Source organism: Hirundo rustica, chromosome 1 (assembly GCF_015227805.2).
Source record: "Hirundo rustica isolate bHirRus1 chromosome 1, bHirRus1.pri.v3, whole genome shotgun sequence".
NCBI classification, from domain to species: domain Eukaryota; kingdom Metazoa; phylum Chordata; class Aves; order Passeriformes; family Hirundinidae; genus Hirundo; species Hirundo rustica.
In genome coordinates, this window is record NC_053450.1 from 135,816,145 (window position 1) to 135,838,609 (window position 22,465).

Here is a 22,465-nt window from a genome sequence, read left to right on the forward strand (position 1 = left end):
AATGCAAATGTGCCTTAAATTTATTACAGTTTACAAGAAACTTGCAGCTTCTTCCATTTGTGCATCTGTGTAAGTGCCAAGCAGCAAAAGACACTTAAAGGTTTACTGTAGTGCCAACAGCCAACAATATCTGAACATTTCCTAGTGAGACACAGAGATGAGGCAGCTGGCCAAAAGCACATATGGCAGCAGTGACATAAACATATGGAAATTACACTTGAAACATGAAGTGGGTGGGTCATATTTGCTAAAACAAATACTTTGGATTTTAGGGGAAAGCATTTTCTGAATGAGAATGATTCTTGCGTATGTGTGCCGTTGAAGGTTTTGTGAAGTGTAATTTGTGCTCTGTTAGGAAAAACAGATGCTGCACCAGCACACCTTTAAAAAAAGAAAACAACATAACAAGTCTAATAAAGCTGTCAGTATTTCTGAGTACCACATCTTTAGTCTGTGAGACTGTTGGTTATGGGCTGTTTTGCTTTTTGCCCACTCATAGAACGAGTATGTACTTCTGTGCCAGGGCTCACAAAGGCTTACAGCTCAAACTTGATGGCTTAAATAGAGCTCTGAGAGGGCTGGGCAGCACAACAGGGTTCAGGCTGAGCTTCAGGAACCCTTAGCCTCAGGAATGCTGTGTGACCTCTGCCTCTTATTCAGTGGGTGAATGGAATGAGCTGCAGCCTAGGACTTACACTGCAAGCACTTCAGTAGCTCAACCTTGTCAGCTTCCTTTGCTTGACTAAGCTTCAGTGAACAAAAGAAATAAAAATCTCAAGGACCTACATTTAGATACAAACTGCATTCCTGCATTCTGGTTGCCAACAGAATGAAAGCAAAGCAGAATTTCATTCAAAAAGCCCAAGATCTTTAATAAAATACATAGCTTCACATCCTTCCTTGTAAAGTACATTACTTGAAGTACAATAGTTGACTACTGTGAATTGGGGTGTGAAGTCTACCTTTTTCTATACCCACTGTTCATGCTGAGGTTTATCAGAACTTCCAGTGAAGATATTTCTTTTTGCAGGACTGCAAACTAAAAAGAATCAAAAATCAATGGTAGCTTAGCATCTCCTAAGTGCTGAAGCAATACATTGCAGATATTATCTCCAGAGTTTATCACTCATTTCCTATGGCAAAGGGGAGAAGGATGTCCCTTACCTGACGCATCAGTGCAGAATTTCAGAATGGGAGTTGTGCTTTGGCCACTCCAGTTCTAAATGGCAGAGATTCTATCATTTTCCTTAAGCAATCTCTGCATTCATGCTGAAACAGTTTGCTGATACTCAGACTTTTTCTCTATTAACTTTTATGCTGTTGCTATTGCCCTGTACTACCTATATCATTCTTTTCCATTGCCGGTAGTCCCATTTTGGTAGTAAAATTGCTCTTAAAACACTGGGATTTTTGTCTGAACTTTTACGTTACACACATATCAGCAGATCATAGATAAGAAATAATTATCATTTTGCCAGGTGCTCTCCTAAGTGTTTTACCACGTACCTACCAAAATTAATAGCAAAAGTCTGTTGGGTACAACAGTGGAGAAAGAAACCTTTGTTAAAATCAACCCTGCTGCTATCCTAGTTATTATCCAGGAGCAAGTTCCTGGATGCAGCAATTTCAATAAGGTACTGCCCACATAAAACCGCCTAAGTAATTCCTGGGACCGTTGTTAAAATAATGGCAGAATTAAGCTTTAGGTATGTAACTGCTTACCCAGATCCCAGAAAAGCACATTTAACCTGGAAACTTTGTATCTTAAACATAGGGGCTGAGATCGCTATAATGGGAGGCAACTAAAGAAAACACATGCATTATTTTTCTGGTTATTTATTTGGAACACTTGGCAGGCCTTTGTGAATAGTTAGCATAATGTTTCCCTGATCTGACTCGTTCAGAAAGCTCAAAAGGAAATGAAAGGTTCTCTGAAAGATATATATGCATCATATCTATAGAGGAGTTTTAACAGCTTATTCGGAGTATTTTGCCAAGTCTGTAACATAACATTAAACTTGCCGACCCCTTCTTGTAGTCACCGCGCTCACTCTGGAGGGGAACAACGAGATGCAAGGGGGAAATCCAGCGCCCATTTCCGAAGATGCCGCCGCAGTCACCCCCGTCCTGTCCGTGCCGTGCCGGGGTTCCCCGCGCCCCCCGTGTGGGGCACCGCCCTGCCACGTCCCGCGGCCCCGGCGGAAACCTGCCGGCCCCTGGGGACCCGGGCACAGCCCAGGCTGCCGCCCACCCTCCGCGCCCCGCCGGCCGAGCCGCCCCGCTCGCCTCCTTTGTGTCCGCGGCCGCCGCCCATCCCCGCGGCGGGCGGAGCAGGGCGGGCCCGGCGGGGCGGGTTCGCGGCGCCCATAAGAAGGGGCCCCGGCCGCGGCCACCGCCCTTCTTCTCCGCACGCTCCGGCCGTCCCGCTCCGCTCCCGGATTACAAAGCCCGCGCCGCCGTCGCTATGAGCATCAGCACAAAAAACTCCTCGTACCGCCGCATGTTCGGCGGGGGCAGCCGCCCCAGCACCGGCACCCGCTACATCACGTCCAGCAGCCGGTACTCGCTGGGCAGCGCCCTGCGGCCCAGCAGCGCCCGGTACGTGTCCGCCTCGCCCGGCGGCATGTACGCCACCAAGACGACGTCGGTGCGGCTGCGGAGCAGCATGCCGCCCATGCGGCTCCACGACTCCGTGGACTTCACTCTGGCCGACGCCATCAACACGGAGTTCAAGGCGAACCGCACCAACGAGAAGGTTGAGCTGCAGGAGCTTAATGACCGCTTCGCCAACTACATCGACAAGGTGCGCTTCTTGGAGCAGCAAAACAAGATCTTGCTGGCCGAGCTGGAGCAGCTCAAGGGCAAGGGCACGTCCCGCCTGGGCGACCTCTATGAGGAGGAGATGCGGGAGCTGCGGCGACAGGTGGACCAGCTCACCAACGACAAGGCACGCGTGGAAGTGGAGCGGGACAACCTCGCCGACGACATCATGCGGCTGCGGGAGAAGTGAGTGTGCCCGGGGGACGCGGGTTCGGGCTGCCGGCGCCTCCCGCTGTCTCTCCCCCGCCCCGTCCCCTGGCGCGGAGGCAGCGCCTGAGCATCCCGAGCGGTACCGGGCGGGCGGGAGGCCGGGCGAGGGGATTTGGGTGATCCCCGCTCCCTCCTCACCGCTGTCTTGGCCCTTCCAGGTTGCAGGAGGAGATGCTTCAGAGGGAGGAGGCCGAGAACACCCTGCAGTCCTTCAGACAGGTTAGCGGTGGTGGAGGAGGGAGGGGCCCGAGGAGGTGGTGGCTGTGCCTGGGGCGGAGGGTGGGAGTGCGGGAGTTTGCTTGCCTCGCACAAAGAGATTCCGTCAGTTCTCACGCGAGCCCTCCGTGTTTTCTTTAGGGGGGTGCTGCGGTCTGAGGGGAGGGGAGGGAAGCTATTGTCCTGCTTTATCCAAGTCTAGCCCGTTTTACAAAAAACGCCCCAACGTGGAATCACTTTCCGATCCAATAAAAGTGAAAGGGGGCCATCTGCTCGCTTGGCTGAAGGGTATTAATGGTTTCTATGGGATTCACCGCGGAATGCAGATACAGGCATTACGGCAAGTGTGGTGGCAGCAGATTGAAATAATAGATCCCTTTGTGTCGGAGGGGAGGGCGCAGTGGGCTGCATTCTTACTAAATGTGTAATGGTGCGGGAATATTTCTAGCGAAATGTGTCTATTATGGGCCAGTTTTTGTACAAAACAGAACTCCTTTTTGATGAATCACTGGTCAGTGCATTACTGGGCAACAGTTTCAAATTTAAGGTTTTTCATGTGGGTGGTGTCTGCTGACAAGAAGTAGACAGTATGTTCCTTGGGGTGAGGTCACAGGATTGAGTTTGCCTCCTCTGAGTGTTCATTAAAGAAGTGGAATTTAATCTTCTGTAAAACAAAGATGTTAACCTAGGAAATGGGTTATGTTAGAGTTTAGTCTTTGTAGGATGCTGTGATGTTATCCAGATAAAGTAATCTACATTGACAACCAGAAATAACTGTGCAAACAATATTCAAAAATTCTTAAGCTCAAGTTTTCAGTTGTGCAAAACCAGCTTTCAACTTAGATTAAGCCTTGTTTGGACTAAGAGATATTTAGGAATGTGCCTTCTCAAAACAAGGTCTCTTCCCTAAAACTGCTGGTGTAAAACAGCATTGCTAGCATTCTTCCAGACTGGAAGTGACTGCCTTTATCACCAGGCAGCTGGGTACAGGCTGACTTTGTGCCAGAGCTCTTCATAAGCATTAACAGAAGTCACTATTCAGGAAATCAGCACTTGATTGTCAGTGTTTCCCTGGGAAAGGCTTTTGACTGCAGTATATTTACAGTCCTTGAAGGAGGGCAGGTATTTTCAAGAGATAGTGTGGGGACAGCTGAAACACCTACTCCCATTCAGAGCCTGGGAATTCAGTCTCTACTGGCATTCTGGGGACAGAAGTTTTAAACAACAGTTTGAGATACTGCCTTAATTTAAGCTTCTGGGGTTTTTTTGAGTGCTCAGACAATTTAATGTAGTGCAAAGTTCTATGAAGGAGCATTTAGCTTAAGTTTTAGAGAACCTCATCTGCTCTGATTCATTGCTCAATTGAGTTGAAGAATCAATTGACTTAAGGTTGGCTTTTACATGATCTGTCATATTTAATTGGTGCACTTCAGGCATGTATGTATTTCACTCCAGTTGAATCTTATGAAGGCACTAGGTTTTAAAGTGAGCTTGGCTTGGTGCCCATACCCCACACTCATTATCCAGCTCTTTCTTCTCTGTACTTTGGAAAGGGATCTCTCAGGAGCTCAGCCTCTAGCAGATGTGTGCCTGCAGGACAGTCAGAATTGGATCCATTTAACCTTCTAAGCTGTAGCTTGTGCATAAGAAATACAAATCATTGTCCATGGAAACTCTACACTAAATCCACTCGTGGCATAACTGGTGTATGGTGGTGTGCTTGATTTGAACATCAGTCATACCTCATTTTTCCTTACTGGCAAGGGTGGAGTTAACATGTGGGTTTTGAAACCTAAATCTGTTTCAGTGTAAGTTTTGTTCTTCTGAAAGTGAAATTAAATTCACAGGAACTGAAGCTGAAATATCCTGTTGTGCATTCCATTTTAAAACAATGCACAGCTTTCTCTTAAATCATTATTTTTCCATTGGAAAGCTGTATAGATTTGGAATACTTCAGCAGGTGCTCTGCTGTTCTGATGTATCATCAAAGGTATTTCTTACCTGATGGAGCAGTTGTGTGCTTCAGTATTTTAAAATAAAGAATGAATATTTGAACTTAAGTTTTTATTTCCAAAAGCTGCCTCTTTCAGAGACTCAGGCATACTGAATTCCAGCTCATATATACTGAATTTTAATTTATTTCTGCTGGGCAAAGATGTGATTTTCATGTGCTGAGGGGTGTACTGCATAAAGTATATGTGAAAGTTCAGTGAGCACTTTCCTTTGGGGCATCACAGTTAGTGAGGAAGTTACTGAGCTAGTCCAGCAGCAGGGAATAAGTCCTGAACCTGCAATGAACCAAACAGGTCAGGTCCTGATTAACATGAGTTTTGTCTGAAGTAAACATGGGTGCTCAACTTTGAAAAGTGTGTGGCTCGCATTGAATAATCTCCTAGGATAAAATCAGTGCGTACTCCAGCTGCATGTGTCTATGACTTCGACTTGTTTGTTCAGGCTACAAGGAGCCTATTCTTGTATGTGGTTCTCCACACACCTGGAAACTACTGAAACACTAAATCTTAGTGATAGGGAGTACATAAATGATAGTATGTAGTAAAGTACATACCACATATTTTAAGTGTCTTCAGTTTAAATTGCTTTCAATTTACTATAAGGTCCTAAAATCCTGTAGCTATTCAGTTGTTATTAAAAAAAAATTAATAACCTTCAGAGTGAAGATTTCTTTAAAATCCTCTAGAAAATCTTTGGATGTCTGGCCAATTATGTAAACACATTGGGTCACAGCCATGTAATTTTCTGCCAGAATAATCTTGAGGGGTTTTTGGGGGGAGGAGAACGAATTAATTAGGAAATTCTTTCCCTGAACTGAAAAACAGAGCTGATATGAACTGTGGGTGTAAAACTGGAATTGATAGAAAAGTTACGGAATGACGCATGAAAGGTGTAGTTTGCTGGATAAAGTAAACAGAATAATTCTTCTGGAGCAAGGACCTTACCCCAGAGTAGGAGTGAGCCAAGGAAAGGCTTTCTAGGACCCTAAAGAAAACACTCCTTATTTCAAAGGTGCCATAATAAGGAGAGCTGCTGATTAGGAATGCTTATGCTTTGAGCAATCCAAAATAGCTTTAGAGTAAGCTGTGAGAAGCTGATATGTTAATACCCTGTGAGCACAAGCATGTGGCTGTGTATGTAACTAGTATGAAAGGAACAATCTTCCCCTTTACAAACTAAATGCCCTACACATTCAAAATGTAAGAAGTTGCCAATCAATGTTTAGTGTTATGTTTTTGAACTAATTCAAGTTGCTCCCTTGTAACTTGCATGACGTGTCTTCTGTTATGCACTAAATGAATTTTTGCTGTTGATTAAGACTATCTCTGGCCAGCAAAAGGTGGAGTCTTTGCCAGCAACTGTGAGGGTGTAGGCAATGATGAGTGGCTCAGTTTGTGTTTATGTTCATACCTTCTTTCTCAAGGGAGATCTGTTGACCTGCACTAAGTGAATGCTGCAGTTCTTATACCTCACCGACTTTGCAAGTATGCTTTAAAAGTCTGGTCTGTGGACCTAAGGGGCTCTGTGCTTATTCACCAAGGAGTCCATAAGTTAAGCCCACTGATAGGCATGAAGGCTCATGTGTTGCACTTTTAAGCCCAGCTGAAAAAAGTGGAAGTTTGCAAATTGCGACTCTTTGTCAGTGCAGTCAAGCTAAAAGCACTTACTGCTGACTTCTGACTCAAGTACTTGAAGGATTTACACCCACTATGATCTGTGTGCTCTTGATCATGCTTAGCAGCAGGTCAGCAAAGATGATATAATCAAGATGTGGTATAGTTTTCAAATTCACAATAAAGGTGCATATAATAGTTTTAAGGCTAAGGTAGGAGGTGGCAAAAAAGGTTTTTACAGCTTTTGCTTTCGTATTGTCTTGCCAAAAAGCTCAGATGTAGCATCAGTCTGTATGCTGCTGAGCTTACAGCATGTAAGAGACTTCTCTCCATCAGTTTTGTAAGATTGTGAATCGCTCTTCTCTCTGGTCAGGATGTTGACAATGCCTCTCTGGCACGTCTTGATCTTGAGCGCAAAGTTGAGTCCCTGCAAGAGGAGATAGTCTTCTTGAAGAAGCTTCATGATGAGGTAAGCAGAGAAATGAGGTCTGTGTTTAGATGCAGACTGTCTAGCAAGGAAGCTCTTTGCTGGTTCTGTCCCAGAGTCCCCACCTGTGTATGATCTGTGTGTTTTTGTGCAATAATGTTGAGTGTCTGCTTCTCTCTCAGGAAATCCGAGAATTGCAGGCCCAACTCCAAGAACAGCACATCCAAATTGATATGGATGTTTCTAAGCCTGATCTTACTGCTGCGCTGCGTGATGTTCGCCAACAGTATGAAAGTGTTGCTGCTAAGAATCTTCAGGAAGCTGAAGAGTGGTACAAGTCCAAAGTAAGTAAAATGCATCAGGCACTGAAACTAATTCTGTTTAACAGCTTCACTGTAGCACTTGCTGTTCCCTCTGTCACTCTAATGGACATGAACATGACCATGACACTAAGTCTTTTTTTAAATCCTAGTCTGGGAAGGGTACAACTGAAAACATTTTGTGCTGTAACTACAGCAGCAAAGTAATGGGTGCACACTGGGAGTCTTTCCTGTGCTTGTACTTGAAAGCAGATGTTGGATGAAGTACTGGAGAAATGAGTGAAAAAATGGTGAAAAGATGGGAAATGTGCAGGGTGGGGAAACAAGTACAAAAGTTTGCTATGAATTCCAATATAACATTTAGAAATAGAGTTGCTGTAAGAGTAATACTAATACTTAAGCATTTTGGGTCCTAACCTTTGTAATACCTTCAGTTGCCCTCAACTGCTGTGTCCACAGAAGGTCTGTTTCACCATTTCTGTTAAAGTGTTATGCTGACCAGACTGGGGTTTTCCAGTTTGCAGATCTCTCTGAAGCTGCTAACAGGAACAACGATGCCCTGCGCCAGGCCAAGCAGGAAGCGAATGAGTACCGCAGACAGATCCAGTCTCTCACCTGCGAAGTTGATGCTCTTAAGGGAAGCGTAAGTGGAAGACAGCACTTGTTCTTCATTGCACCTGCACTGCACTGCAGTTTGTTAATTTGGATGTGCAGGTGATCTGCCTTGCAATTCAGCAGCATATTAGTACTTTTTGAGAAGGATGTTGTGGGCTCAATTTGTGTGTATGCACAAGAGTGCACTGGCTAAATTGATACACTGAATTGGTCTTACTTAAGCTGTAAAGAGTAAGTTCATTCTCTTGCTATAATATTCACTGTTTATTGAGCACTTTCTGAAAGTGTTTGTGCCTTGTCTGTCAGATAGCGCTAAATTTATTTAAAAAACCCTGGAGGAGCAGTGAAAGGTGCGAACGTTGCTGCCTTAAAGACAGGCTTGAAATGGATGTAACAGTGTTTAGCACACCTGCAAATGTCTGCTAAGGACCACCTGCATGCTGACTCGAACTGCATGTGTTGGGCTTACTGTAAAGGATGGCTTTGCTACCTGGTAGAACAAATATCTGGCACACCTCAGATCATGCAGCAGAATAACCCTCCTTGACTTTGCAAAGGGAGGATAAGGAGATAACAAATTTGGGACATGTCTGGGCATTTTCAGAAAGGATGCTAATGTAACACAACTTTTCTTCTTTAAAATGCTGGGGGGTCTTGAGGGTGGGAAAGAGTGATTTAACTGCAGCAGTGCCTGATTTCCCTGTTCTCTTCCAGAATGAGTCCCTGGAGCGCCAAATGCGTGAAATGGAGGAGAATTTTGCTGTTGAAGCTGCTAACTACCAAGACACTATTGGCCGTCTGCAGGATGAGATTCAGAACATGAAGGAAGAAATGGCTCGCCATCTCCGCGAGTACCAGGACCTGCTGAATGTAAAGATGGCTCTTGATATTGAGATTGCCACCTACAGAAAACTGCTGGAGGGTGAAGAGAGCAGGTAATCACATGCAGACACTTTTGTAAAACCAGGAATTACTAGAAGATCCTTTATAGCCATGTCTGATTTTATAAATTTCTTTTTTTCCTTCAGGATTAACATGCCTATTCCAACCTTTGCTGCTTTGAACCTGAGAGGTAAGTTGTTTCTGCTATTTCAGTTTAGGCAGTTGCTCTATCATTAGCATGAGGGTTCTGGATAGTTCCTTTTATTCTGGTTTTTGAACTTGTATAAGTGAAGTCGGTTGTGAATACTCTTCTTGGATCTAACTACAGTATTTGCAGTTACTTAACCTTGGATGGTAGCAGCTCTTTTGTTCCTGGACGCATATTTTTAAATATTGGTACATAGCAAGTAATTAGTTTGGATACCTGCTGAAAGTGCTTTAAAGGGGCACGGAGAGAAAATGTAGAAGACCTGGCTTATTCAGACCAGGAGACTTCTTTGTATACTAAATTGGGATTACGAAAATAGACACTAAGATCTGTTACACCTCATTTCTTTGAGGAGGTACTTCATCTAGACTGTTGGTAATAATACATCTTCTTCTGCAGAAACCAACATTGAGTCTCAGCCAATGGTTGACACTCACTCAAAGAGAACACTTCTAATTAAGACCGTCGAAACTAGAGATGGACAGGTTGGTGGTAACTTTATTTCTATCACAGCTGGTTACCTTAAATTCTTAAGTTTGCTTACTGCTTCCTGCAGCTTGTGTGTGGTAGTAAGTATTGAATAGAACAGCAACTGGCACTCCAGGCTGTGTGAACGTACAGGTATAACAAACAGGTTTCTCTGGAAAAAAAAAGATCAAATTTCATCTGATAGTAAAACTTTCAGTTGGTTACCTGTGTATTGAGTATTTAAGTTCAGCTGAGTCAGCAAATTCTCAAAATATTTCATTAGGAAAACATGTGGCAGTAAACAGAGATGCTTTACTTGCTTAGGACAAGATGCTGTTGCTGGTGTAAGTAAGTAAAACTTGAATGGTTTCTGTTTTCTCATAAGTGGAAGCTGATGCTCACTTGTTCATATTGTGGAAGTGGATGTTCCAATTCTAACTCTTAAAAAACCCACAAAAATCTTCCTACTAAAACTTATGCAAGTGTTTCTGTTTTTCATTAGGTTATTAATGAAACTTCCCAGCATCATGATGACTTAGAGTAAAGCTGAAGTGAAGACGCGTACTTACTAAAGGAGAAATTCTTACCAGCAAGATTGAAGAAGTCCATGTCTTAAAGGAAGAAACAGCTTTCAAGTGCCTTTCTGCAGTTTTTCCATGAGCGCAAGATGATTATGCTAGGAAATAGGTCTTAGATCTTTAAACTGACTCTCCCTGAAGGATTAGAGTTTACAATGGAGTCTAGTTTACAAATAGCAATATCTTGTGCTGCAATACTGTTTTTAAGTATCTGAATTCAATAAAACTGCTTTTTCCAGCACAGTATGAGCAACCTGTCGCTACTTCAATAAATCTTTGGAAAATGGCTCTTGATGTGTTCTAATTTGTTAACTTCATGACTTTCTGGAAAGCCATAACAACATAATGCTGGAATTATTATACGGTTGACATCTCTAGTACTGGCTGTGTGGAATGCTGTTTTCTCAGTTTAACTAGATAAACTGTCTTACTCATTTACTGCTTAGGTTTTGGAACCAATTAAAATGGATTATAACTGCCAGATGCATAATGTATTATGATATTTCTTATCACTTGAATAAAATATGATACTTCAAGCTAATAAAAATTAATCTTGCTTCCATATACTAGTTAATGCAGTTACTAAATGTCAGAATGCCTGAAGTACCTTAAAACTTGGCTTTATAAGACACAGTAGTTATGTAGTAGAGAAATAGTTCATGTGAGCTCTTATCTCAGACAACACCTTGCAAAGTTAACAGCTGACTTGGTGCATTAACTTATTTTTCCAGGAAAAAATAGTTCCCAAAGGCTTGTTGCTATTACAGAATCTACATGAAGGCTTTGGCTGGAGTGGGGTTAGGAGAGACTAACTTGCCTTTTTGCTGAAAATTCCAGTATTTAAGCCCCTTTTAAAAAAGGAGAATGACCGTGCTTGGCGTTCTCTGCTGAACATCAGTGTAAATGCAGCAGAATGGGAACAAGGACGTTCTGTTCTGCCTTGCTGCTATAGTCTTCTAGGAGGCAGCAGTGGAAGTTGATGTCCTCTCTGAACACTTTAGTTTTCTTCTGCAGAGCAACATCCTTCTCAAACACAATAAAGACCCACAGCAGAGCCCCATGACCGTAGCTGTAAAGTTTGCTTCCTTTAAGCTTTTACTGAGGTACAAATTTTCTGGAATGAGTAACTGCAAATTGAAATTATTCCATTAATATGAATAGCATTCAGGGTAAGGGTAGTACCTCCGTGTTGTATAGGCACTCGCATTAGCATTTGGGAATTGATGTATAAGGAAAACTTCCTGTTGCCTCTATCTGATAGGGATGAAAGCAATTTACTCCTTTTGCATCCTTATTCTTACCTTTGCCCAAGCGTGCGACTAACTGGCTGCAGTGCAGGCACTGGAGGGGCTTTGGGGGCAGCAGGAGGCTGCTTTGCTCATCCCTGTTGCTGGCAGCACCAGGTTAGGAGTCCTGCAGCCATGGCACTAAAGAGGGAGGTGGACAGTGCTTGGGGTGTGCTGAAACCCTCTGCAGCTCCAACACACAGGCATCCTTGCAACCTAAAGGTAGGGCCTAGGCATGAGAGCAGTTTACATATTTGAGCCACCCCGGCAGAATTGCTGCAGCTGTTCTTCACAGCAGAAAGGCACCTAAATTTTCAAACAAAGCATGGTGCTCTTCTTACCCCATTTTCCTCTAGTAACTGTTCAAAGATGTTCAACCTCCCACTTCCCATCAGGCCAGGGGCAAATTTTCTTTTTGCTGTTACACCAAGCGCAGGCTGATGATACATACAAATCCATTAGGCTGGGATATGTCCCTGTCCAGCTTGGTGCTTTATGTGCTTCCCAAGAGAAAAGTCCTGCAGCTGGTCCAGCATTTGTTCTGGTGACTCCCATTCAAGAAAGGTGAGTAGTCCCACTTCAGGAAAGGGCCTGGACCCAAGCCTCAGCCACAGCTCTTGCCTCAGCAAAGCAGAACAGATTCAACCTGGTCCACCATACAGTGGGTAAGATAGTCTCACTAGAAATTGAGAGTGAACCCAGCCTTTTTCGTGTTGCAGAGGTTACAGACACCAGGTTTTCTACTACCTTTCAACATCGAGACTGATAAAATAAAGCACAAATAAGCTTTCATGGGAAGCATTTTCTGTGGTAATAACAGCTCTGGGCATGTGTAATATCTCATTTTTGAGCACTTTATAGGCTTGAGTGTCTACAGCCTTTCAGGACAAGTGGAATAAGGGGCTGATGTTCTGCCTGTTTCAGACTACTTAAGTCTTTCTCTGGATCTATTTATTGAAAGAGTTGAGTCAATGCTAAATGTAATTTCTTGTCCCTAAAGCAATGTGAGAACCCTGTTTGGTGGCATCTGGCAGTGTATGGCAGGGAGAATCAGCTCCATTAGGGGATGGTGGGCATCCTTGGTGGCTCTAGGCAGAGACCCACAGCACAGTGTGCTTTCTGAAATGCACATTGACCTCTGGAGTTTGTGATAGTCTTTCAGACATTGCTCCCACTCTGGCACCAGCTACCTCACTCAGTGCTTTCTGCTGTCTTTGATTGCTTTACTCAGTAGATAAAAGAAGTGCCTGTATCGAGCACTGACTGCAGCAAAGGAGTTATTCCTGGCTCTTCAGTGTTTGGGGTTACTCAGAACACAGAGAAGCAGGCGGCAGAGCTCTCGGTCCTGGGAATAAATAGAAAAATAAATAAAAATAAATAAACCTAGTTACCACGGGGATAAGGAGATTGCAGGAAACCTCAAAAGCCTGCTCCTCTGTGAATGTGAGAGCACTCTCGTGGTGGGAAGGAGAGTGAACAGTGGCTGTGTAAACTTCTCAGTGTTTGATCTAGGGGCACCGGCCTTACACCCATATAAAATTACTGCAAGCTGCTTAGTGCTGAGCCAGCAGCTGACCTCAGAACTGTATTTCACATTCTAATAACTGCAGGCAGCAGCTGCACCAAGTGGGGCAGCCCCCACCCATGGCCGGGAACTTGTCCTGCCCTCCAACGAGCCCTACAAAGCTGCTCCTGTGAGCTTCCATAGTGAGTGCCTCCAAATGTGCAAGCTGTTCCCACAGTCAACAGTCAACACTCATATTTAGTTTGGTTTGCCTCATGCAGCCAGAACCCTTTTTTTTTTTTTTTAATAATATTGCAAAACACAGAGACTATTAGCAGAGACTCCATATTCTAAGCCCCTGAGAACATGTAGCTAATGCAGTTCTTCTGCCATCCAGTTGGTCTGCTTCAGTATACAGCAAGTATACTTCTCCCTTATCGCAGAGAAGCAGGGAGGAGAGAACAGAGAAGAGAAGAGAAGAAAGAGAAGAGAAAGAGAGAAGAGAAGAGAAGAGAAAGGAAAGAGAGAAGAGAGAGAAGAGAAGAGAAGAGGGGAAAGAGAAAGAGACGAGAAGAGAGGAAGAGAAGGAAAAGGAAGAGAGAGAAGAGAAAGCTCCTCTGACATCTCCTTCTCCTCTCCTCTCCTCTCCTCTCCTCTCCTCATTTATTCCATTATTGAACACACTTACCTGGCTCACAGTGATGGCAGTTCTGTCCCAGCCAAAGGGGCTCTGGCCTTCTCTCTTGCCCTCCCCATGGCAGCTCTTTTCAGTTGTTACATCAGTAAAGGAATCTGGTGCTTTCACTGATGCCATTCTCTGCTGGGGGGGACATCTGTATTTTTTAGGGGCATGGAGGAAATACCTACAAGACTGCTCTGAGGCTCTGAACGTTCAGCCGTGAGGTTAACTTGCTCAGGACACTTTGGCTGAGCCTGCTGAGAGCACGGTGGAAAGCTGTCCACCATGGTGGTGGGGGCTGGCCTTGCTGGGCCTCAGGCTGCAGGGTGCTGCCCCACAGACTGACAGGGGCCTGGGAAAAGCCACAAAAAGCATCCAAGGAACTTTCAGAAAACTGCTGATAGGAAACCACCTATCCCAACCCATTGGGAAACTTCCCAACTGGGGTCTGGACCAAATCCCACCAGTCTAGGCCCAGCACCTGTGATTAGAGCACTCACAGGGGTCACATTCAAAGTCCTATTTGCAAGTGCAAGTAAGTGGGTTACTTTGAGACTGCTCTGTTTTCCCATTACTCAGTCATTTAAACATATCCTGTAAATTCTCAATCACCTTTAGGCACCCATGGAACGTGGAGACACTTGTGGCTGACATCCCCATCCTGGTGGCAGTCACCAAGGACCCAATGCTGCGTGGAGATCATGTTCTGCTGGAGCACACCTGGTGTTGGCAGGGACCTGCTCCTGGCCAGGGCTTGCTTATGCCAGCTGCTGGAAGGGAAGGCATCCAGAGGATATAAATTCCAGTGTTTGGAGAGGATGAACAGTTGAGTGGCTAGAGAGTGGATAGAGAATTTTGCTGGTGCCCTAACCAGCAAAAAATCTGGAGATTTTAATTATAAAATCCTTCCACAGGGGAAGGGAAGCCTGGATATTGCCAAAAAAATTTAAGTAATTTACATAGAATAGAATGCTCTAAGAGACACTTACTTGAATGCAGAAGAACTAGGAAGTGCCAAAAATAAAATTACACCTTCAGTCTTCATTTGGTCTCTTCATGCTCATGCATAATCCTGTGGATTTGAGCTGCAAGTTCATGGGCCTTGTCTTACTGAGTGCACACACCCACCAGCACTTCAGGAATCACTACTGCTCGCTACTAGAGCATTTCAGATCTGCATTTGTGTTTCCTGAGTTTATCTGCTTTAAAGAGTCTGGATTTTTAGTTTCCCCTAGAGTACCCTCTGCTGTTCTTCATGGTCCCTTGCAACATGCCTGCAGGAGGTGAGGTGTTGTCAGCCCTGTTTGAGACATAGGGCTGTGGAGCACAGCAGTCAAGATTAGAAGTGGAAGGCAATCTCAGGGGTCCACTGGGAAGGCGTTTAGCACGACGTACTTTTAAGGCACTTACTGATTTCAGGTCCAGGTATTTTCCCAGTCTAGATTTCAGGTTAAGTCCCCACAAAATGAAGCTCACACATTATGGGGTACCAATGTAAAGCACAGTTCAAGTGAAATTCTCAGCTTCAGCCAGGAAAGCTATAGCACAAGCACAAAATAATCACTGTCTCCCAACAGTGTAGAGTTACCTTAGCCATAGGACTCTTTTCCTGTCCACAGCATGTTGCATCCTTCATTCCATGTTCCCTCCTTCTGCACTAAGGGCAGTAGTTCTCTGGCTGACAGGCTCCCTCCCCACCCAGCCCACGAGCTGGCCAGAGGGAAAAGTTGCTTGTGGGCTTCTTTCCACAGCAACCAAACTCACTGCTTCTGGAAAGGGCAAGTCCGCAGCAGCCCCATCTGCACAGTGGTGTCATAGTTCCCCTACAGACGCCTCAGCGTGACATTTGGGGTTTCTTTTGCAGAGATGTATTGCAGCTGTCTCCCTGCGGTGTGTGACATGAACTGCAGGGCAGAGACAGCCTGCATGGAGCCTTTCTTCTGGCTGGTGGGCCCTCGCCCGTGGGAACGACACGGGGTGAATGCGACGGCTGCAAAGGGACAGATGCCGCTTCCTCCAAGAACTGTCCTGCAGTTATTCTCTGCTACTGTCAGCGAGACAGGAAGATGTCTCCGACTCGACAGACAGCATATAGATACATTTTCAGGATGGAGAAGTGGGGTGGGTTGGACTTGGCCAGCAGCCAAGCACCTGCAGAAATGCTTGTTTGTCCTTGTGGCTACCAGTGAGATGGGGGACAAAAAAACGAAAAACCAAACTAAGAAAATTGGTGAGTGGAGATAAAGGCAATTTAATAGGTAAAGAAAAAAGCAGGGGGAAACTCCATGAAAAATAAAGGCAATCACGCACTACGCCCCACAGCCAGATGGAGGCCCACCTGGTCTCTGAACAATCACCGCCTTGGAAGCCTTCTTCTTCCTGATGATTGAGCTGATTGAACACGACATTGTATAGTATGGAATATCCTGTTGGCCAGTTCAGGTCATCTGTCCCAACTGTGTTCCTTCCCAGTCTCTTTCCTACCCTCAGCCAGACTTGTTGATGGGTCAGAGTGGGAAACAAAGAGAAAGCTTTGATGCCTTGTAAGCATTATTCAGTCGAAACATCAGTGCACAATCAACACTGTTTTAGTCACACATCCTAAGCACAGCACCCCCAGGGCTGCTGTGAAGATAGTGAACTCCATCTGGGCCAGACTGTCTTGCAGAAATTCAGATGTGGGTGTGTGTCTCTGTACCTGGCAGTGGGGTGGAGGCCATATACAAGACCTGAGAATGACCCAGATTCAAGATCCATATTTTCCAAATTAAGGGGAGGGTTTGAAGCCCAGATCTCCCAACTTAAGACACCTTATAGACTTCATGGGTGTCCAAGAAATATATGAGCTAGAAGATCTCTGCCCTTTTACACAACCAGCTTTACAATACATGGAGTGCAGGCCAGGTTTCCATTCCCATCTCTAGCTATTGTTTAACTACTGCAAATATATCTTGGCTCCAACCTACTGTAAACTATTACAATAATATTTTTAAAGTTTATTTTGCAAATTGGAGATCATAATTGCAAACATACTTTCTGCTCCAGCAGTCCTTCTTTGATGATGCTTGCTGGAGTGCATACCTGCTTTGCTGCCTCTGACTTTTCCTCTCAGCTCTTAGTGCCCTGCAGCTGGGTGGATGTGGAGGTGTGTTTCTGTACCACACAAAGTACTTTCCCTAATCCTTTAGGCTAAAAAATACTGGATCTAGGAGGGGTCCGGAGTGGAAAATTCTTGCATTGGTAGGGTATGCTTTTATCATGGCCAAATCCAGTTCAGTATTCAGTTATTTTCAAAGTGAAAGAGGTTTTTCTTATATGTTAACAGAATTTCTTGTTTTTAATTTCATACCCATTGTGTCTAGCCCTTCTCCTGGATACCACTGAGGAGAGCCTGGCTTTGTCTTTGGTATTTCTGCCACCAGGTATTTATGTTGTGTAGATTGATGTGATCCCCCTGAGCCTTCTGTTCTCCAGGCCAAAGAGTCTCAGCTCTCTCAGCCTCCTCTACTCATATTTCAGGTACTCCAAGCTTTTCGTTGTTCTCATGGCTGTTGGCTTGACTTGTTCCTGTACATCCATTTCTTTCTTGTACTGGGGAGCCCAGAACTGAACATGGCATTGCAGAGGGGTCTCACCAGGGCTGTGCAGAATGGAAGGATCACCTCTTCCAGAAAACTTACCTTCATCGTATGAAATTATACTGACTGGTGATAAAAAGGATCCACAGAAAGTGGTGGCCTGGCAGATGGGGGCTGGGAGAAGTAAAGGCCAGAGCTCTACAACATAAGAAAAGCCATTTTGGGTCAAGCCAGTGATCTGCCTGGCCTTCTACAGAGATTGATGGGGAAAAGGGCATAAGAATTCCTGGAACAGCCTTTATTTTGAGGCAAAGAGAAATTCAGGGGCTTTTTGAGCCAGTGGCTTTATCCAGACCACTGATGAAGTTGTCTGACTTGAATAGTTTTGTATTTTTAGTTTCTAATAGTGTGTTTCATAATATGACAGTATATCATAACATTGCCTTTTGATTTTATCCTTATTGTCTGATCATTTTGCTGACTTTCCAGGAGTTCTTCTGTTATGAAACCTGTTTAATAATCATCCTGTGCTCAACCCCCTCCATGTTATCCCTCATTTGACAGATCTCCCTTCCCAGAGAGTGTTCAAGGACAGGTTGGATGGGGCTCTGAGCAACTGGTCTAGTGAAAGGTGTCCCTACCCATAGCAGGGAGGTTGGAACTACTTGATCTTTAAGGTTCCTTCCAACCCAAAACATTCTGTGAGTCTATGATGCTCTACTTGCTCTCCTCCAGCACATTTGAATGTTTCAATATCTATAGTGCCTTCTCATGAGGAAGTCATTCTGTAACCCTAATTAATCCTTACCACTCTACTCTGCATTCTAGTTCTGCTATGATCTATTTAAAACAAGGTGACTAAGAACATGTGATCTTCAAAACATGAGCATCAGAGCAATACAGTGACATAATGAGAATTCCTGTTTTGTGCTCAAAGTAAGTAAAAATATCCTAGCTACTTTTTTGATCACTGCTCAGTACTGGGCTGATGTTTTCAGAAAGTTATCCAAAGTGGCTCAAAGAGCTGCTTCCTAAGGACAAATAGCTAAGAGTTATTTTTTCCCCTTACTTTCCCGTCACTGACATTAAATTTTCATTCCCCATTTGATCACTCAGTTATCTAGGAACACAACACCCTTCTGCATCTTTGAGCTCAGCATTAATTTGATTGCCCTTTTTTCTTTTGTCAACCTGCCAGACAGCCTTGGCTATGTCCCTGGGGAATGTATTGAATGGTAAAGTCCAATGTGCAAATACCTGTGGCAGCCCACTGACAGCTTCCATCCACAGTGAAGGCTCTCCACTATTTCTGTCCTTTTGTGCCTTCTAGCTTAAACCTGGGAGAATGTGACCTCTGTATCTCTTAGAAATCTGAAGTTATTGCTGTTACACAAAGTATTTTGACAAAATCTTCCATCTGCACCACCGTTACACGTACAGCTTGTATAATCCTATAGATGTTTCCACCACATCCATGAGACGTGACTTTCCTGGGAAAAAGGTGCATGTGGACTCCTACGCAGCACATCTGCTCTCACAGTTCCTCCTGATCTTGCCAGGTAAAAACATTAGTGTTATTGCTCTCTAGATTTCAGCATCACCCTTCTTGAGTCTTGAGTTATACCGACCATTGTCTGTTCCTCTGACACCAGATGCATTGCAGTTCACAAATTAACAGTTTCATGCTGAGTTGCTGCAGAACTGCTTGATGGTTGCCATTCTGCCTTCTTGCCTGTCAAAGTATTGATTTGTTTCAAAACCTTTTCAGTTTGAGATTGCTCTTCATCTGTCTCAGGGGGCTCCTTCACCTTTTCCTTAATGAGCTGCATTCATCTAATCTTTTTCTAACTTTTGCTGAGTAATCTTTCTACTTCTTGACTATCTCACTTGAAGCTGCATTGAATTTCTGGCAGACATCATGGTTTGGATGTGCCTGAAAGCGTTTTTTATTGGCAACATGCCACTTGAAAAGGTATTTGAACTATAGCATTAGAGATCTACTTTTCAACTGCCAGATTCTCCTGGGTTTCCCAGTTGGACACGACTTCCATCAAAGTCTAGTATTTCCTTACACTGTCCTTTTAAACTTTAGTGGTACTTTCTGTGAGGTTTTTCCTTTTCCCTTTTCCTTTTCCCTTTTCCTTTTCCCTTTTCCTTTCCCTTTTCCTTTTTCCTTTTCCTTTTCCTTTTCCTTTTCCTTTTCCTTTTCCTTTTCCTTTTCCTTTTCCTTTTCCTTTTTTCCTTTTCCTTTTCCTTTTCTTCTTTCTTGAAGGCTTTTCAGCATGATAGTGGGCAGTTCTCAGTTTAATATGGTGTCATGGTTTAACCTCAGCTGGTAACTAAGTGCCAGACAGCCACTTGCTTGCTCCCTGCCCCTTCACCCCTGGTGGGATGAGGAGAAGAATCAGATAAAGTAAAACCTAGGAACTGAGATAAGAACTGTTTAATAATTTAGACAATGTATAAAATACTACTACTACTAATAATAATAATTACAATGAAAAGAAAGATTACAATAAGAAAAAGAGAGAAGAATGAAAGCCAGGAGAAAAAAAGTGATGCACAATACAATTTCTCACCACCCACTGACTGATGCCCAGCCTGTCCCTGAGTTGAGCTCTTCCCCTCTAGGTCAACTCCTCCCCAGTTTATACCCTGAGCATGAGGTCCTGTGGTGTGGAATATCCCTTTGGCCAGTTTCATCAGTTGTCCTGGCTCTTCTCTGTCCCAGCTATCTCCTCACTTTCAGAGCGTGTGACACTGAAAAGTCCTTGGTTCAGTGCAAGTACTGCTCAGGAACAACCAAAACATCAGTGTGTTATCAATGTTATTCTCATCCTGAATCCAAAACACTGCATTGTACCAGACACTAGAGAGAAAATGAACTCTATTCCCACATGAAACCAGGACATAAAGTGTCTCAAAAAATACCTTCATGTCTAATCAGCATTTTAATTTTTGTTTGTTTGTTTGTTTGTTTTTATGTGTATGTCATGCAGCTGCTGTATCCTTTCCCCCACTAAACTCTCCACTTTCCTCACAGTAAATTACTTGTCTCTCTCTGTCCTGTGCAAAATATATTTTCAGCTTTTCTCTTCTCTAACCCATAATTCTCTGGCTGCCTTTTCCTCAGTAGGTAGTAGAGCTCCTATATACCTGACTGAATTTGGAACAATTGCTTTGAAATTCACATCATCTCCTTCAAACATGAAGAAAAGCTTTCAGATGAAAGTTTGTCATTTTCCCTGAACTTTATTAGATGGACTAATAAAACATAGCACTTCTATCCACAGACCTTGACTTACAGTCATCAGATAAACAAGCACTGTAGGTTTTCCCCACATGGGCTGACAGGGAATGACTTAACCACCATGGACTGTCCCACCTCCCCCAACCAGGGAAGAGGGCAGGCTGCTGTGGAATGACAGATGGAGCAGCCCCAGCACAAGGTATCAGGCACCTTTGTGGGGAAGGAGGTGCCTGATGTAGAGGGTGTCTACTCTGATCAGGAAGAACAAGTAGATGAGGCCTTTCACAGCCTCCCATTCACTGGCTCTGGTGCTCACAGCAGACTATAACCATACCAATACCTGCTGGAGAAAGAGCACAGCCTTGGAGGTTCCTGGAGAGCACTGATGAAAACATCCAGACCCAAGTGATAGAGGAGCCAGCAGGGAGAGGGGCCCTGTTGGACCTCACACTTACAAAGAAGGGAAGGCTCCCTGAGGATGTGAGAGTCAAAGACTGCCTTGACTGCAGTGATCAAGAGATGGTGAAGTTAAGTAGCCTGAGAGGAGAGCAGGGCAAAGACCAAGATCTCAACCCTGGCCTTTAGGAGAGAAGACTTTAGTCTCTTCTGGGATCCGCTTCAAAGAGTCCCATGGGATAGAAGCCTAAAGGGAAGAGAGGTCCGAGAAAGCTGGTTGATATTCAACCTTCCTTATGCTTAAGAACAATCCCTCCTAAAGAACAGAAGTCAAGCAAAAATGTCAGGGGGCCTGTGTGGATTGCTAAGGCTTTCCTGGAAAACACTCAGACCTCAAAATTAAGTATGCAGAAAGTAGAATTAGGATCAGGTAACATGTGATAACTGTAGAGACACCTTTTGAGCAAACAGACATGGTTAGGAAAGAGTCAAAGCCATCCAGAATTGACTCTGGCAAGGAATGTCAAGAGCAACAAGAAAAGCTTCCATAACATATGGGACAAAAAAGAAGACTATTGAAGATGTGGGCCTGCTGCTGAAAGGGGCAGGTGTTCTGGTGACACAGGACATGGACAAGGCTGAGGTACTTAATGTCTTCTTCACCTCAGCCTTTGTTAAAAAGACAATTCAGGAACCCCCAGAGAACAGCATGAAAGATTGGAGCAAGAAATTTGTACCTTGGTGGAAGAGAATCAGGTTAGAGAACATTTAAAACTGGACATACCCCTAAGCTCCAAGAGGATGTACACTGAGTGCTGAGGGAGCTGGCTGATATCATTGTAAGGCCTCCTTCAATTTTTCCTTCCCTTGCTTCTGATGGTTATATTTCCATGCAAAACAACAGTCATCACAGGCTTCGAACAACAGATCAGTGTCCCTTATATTCCATATCATCAGCCTCCAGCTGGACAGTTGCCATTTACTGCTTCCAAGACTTGGAGCTATGTTGATGTTTAAGGTAAGGCATTGCATGGGTAAAATCCTACATGAATAAATTCTGCATTCTGTGGTGTGAATGAAGCCTGCTGGAGCTGTTATGAGGGTAAGGAGAAGCAGACATGGTAGAAGTCCTGCAGGATGAGAAAAGACAGATTGGTATAAAGGTTATAAAGGTTTGGAAAACCATTATTTTATGCATGATACAAAAGAAAGTACTGAACTGGTCTTCTACCTTCGTTCAAGCTCCTTTCCATGTACACAAAGCAATTTCAAATAGAGGATATGCTTTTCATCTCTCAAATATTATTCATCCATCTATTCATCCAAGGAGTTCTTCCCCAAATGCACTGTATATCACTGGGGACCTGCTCTACACTCCAAATGTTTTTTTTTCATGTAATAA

General features: G+C 44.1%; 1 protein-coding gene across 1 annotated transcript; it reads left to right on the plus strand.

Annotated features, from left to right (window-relative positions):
• Positions 1-2,388: 2,388 nt before the first annotated feature.
• On the plus strand, positions 2,389-10,911 carry VIM (vimentin). Its single transcript, XM_040077617.2, has 9 exons — positions 2,389-3,006; positions 3,189-3,249; positions 7,246-7,341; positions 7,482-7,643; positions 8,137-8,262; positions 8,949-9,169; positions 9,263-9,306; positions 9,724-9,809; positions 10,295-10,911. Exons 1-9 carry the CDS (start codon positions 2,465-2,467, stop codon positions 10,334-10,336), a joined length of 1,380 nt encoding a protein of 459 aa, XP_039933551.1. The 5' UTR covers positions 2,389-2,464; the 3' UTR covers positions 10,337-10,911.
• The last annotated feature ends 11,554 nt before the right edge of the window (positions 10,912-22,465 follow it).

Bases quoted from the DNA above. Each gene is read 5' to 3' on its own strand.
- VIM (XM_040077617.2), top strand. From the start codon at position 2,465: ATGAGCATCAGCACAAAAAACTCCTCGTACCGCCGCATGTTCGGCGGG. The intron at 8,263-8,948 runs GTAAGTGGAAGA...GTTCTCTTCCAG, and splicing joins TTGATGCTCTTAAGGGAAGC to AATGAGTCCCTGGAGCGCCA. The intron at 9,810-10,294 runs GTTGGTGGTAAC...GTTTTTCATTAG, and splicing joins TCGAAACTAGAGATGGACAG to GTTATTAATGAAACTTCCCA.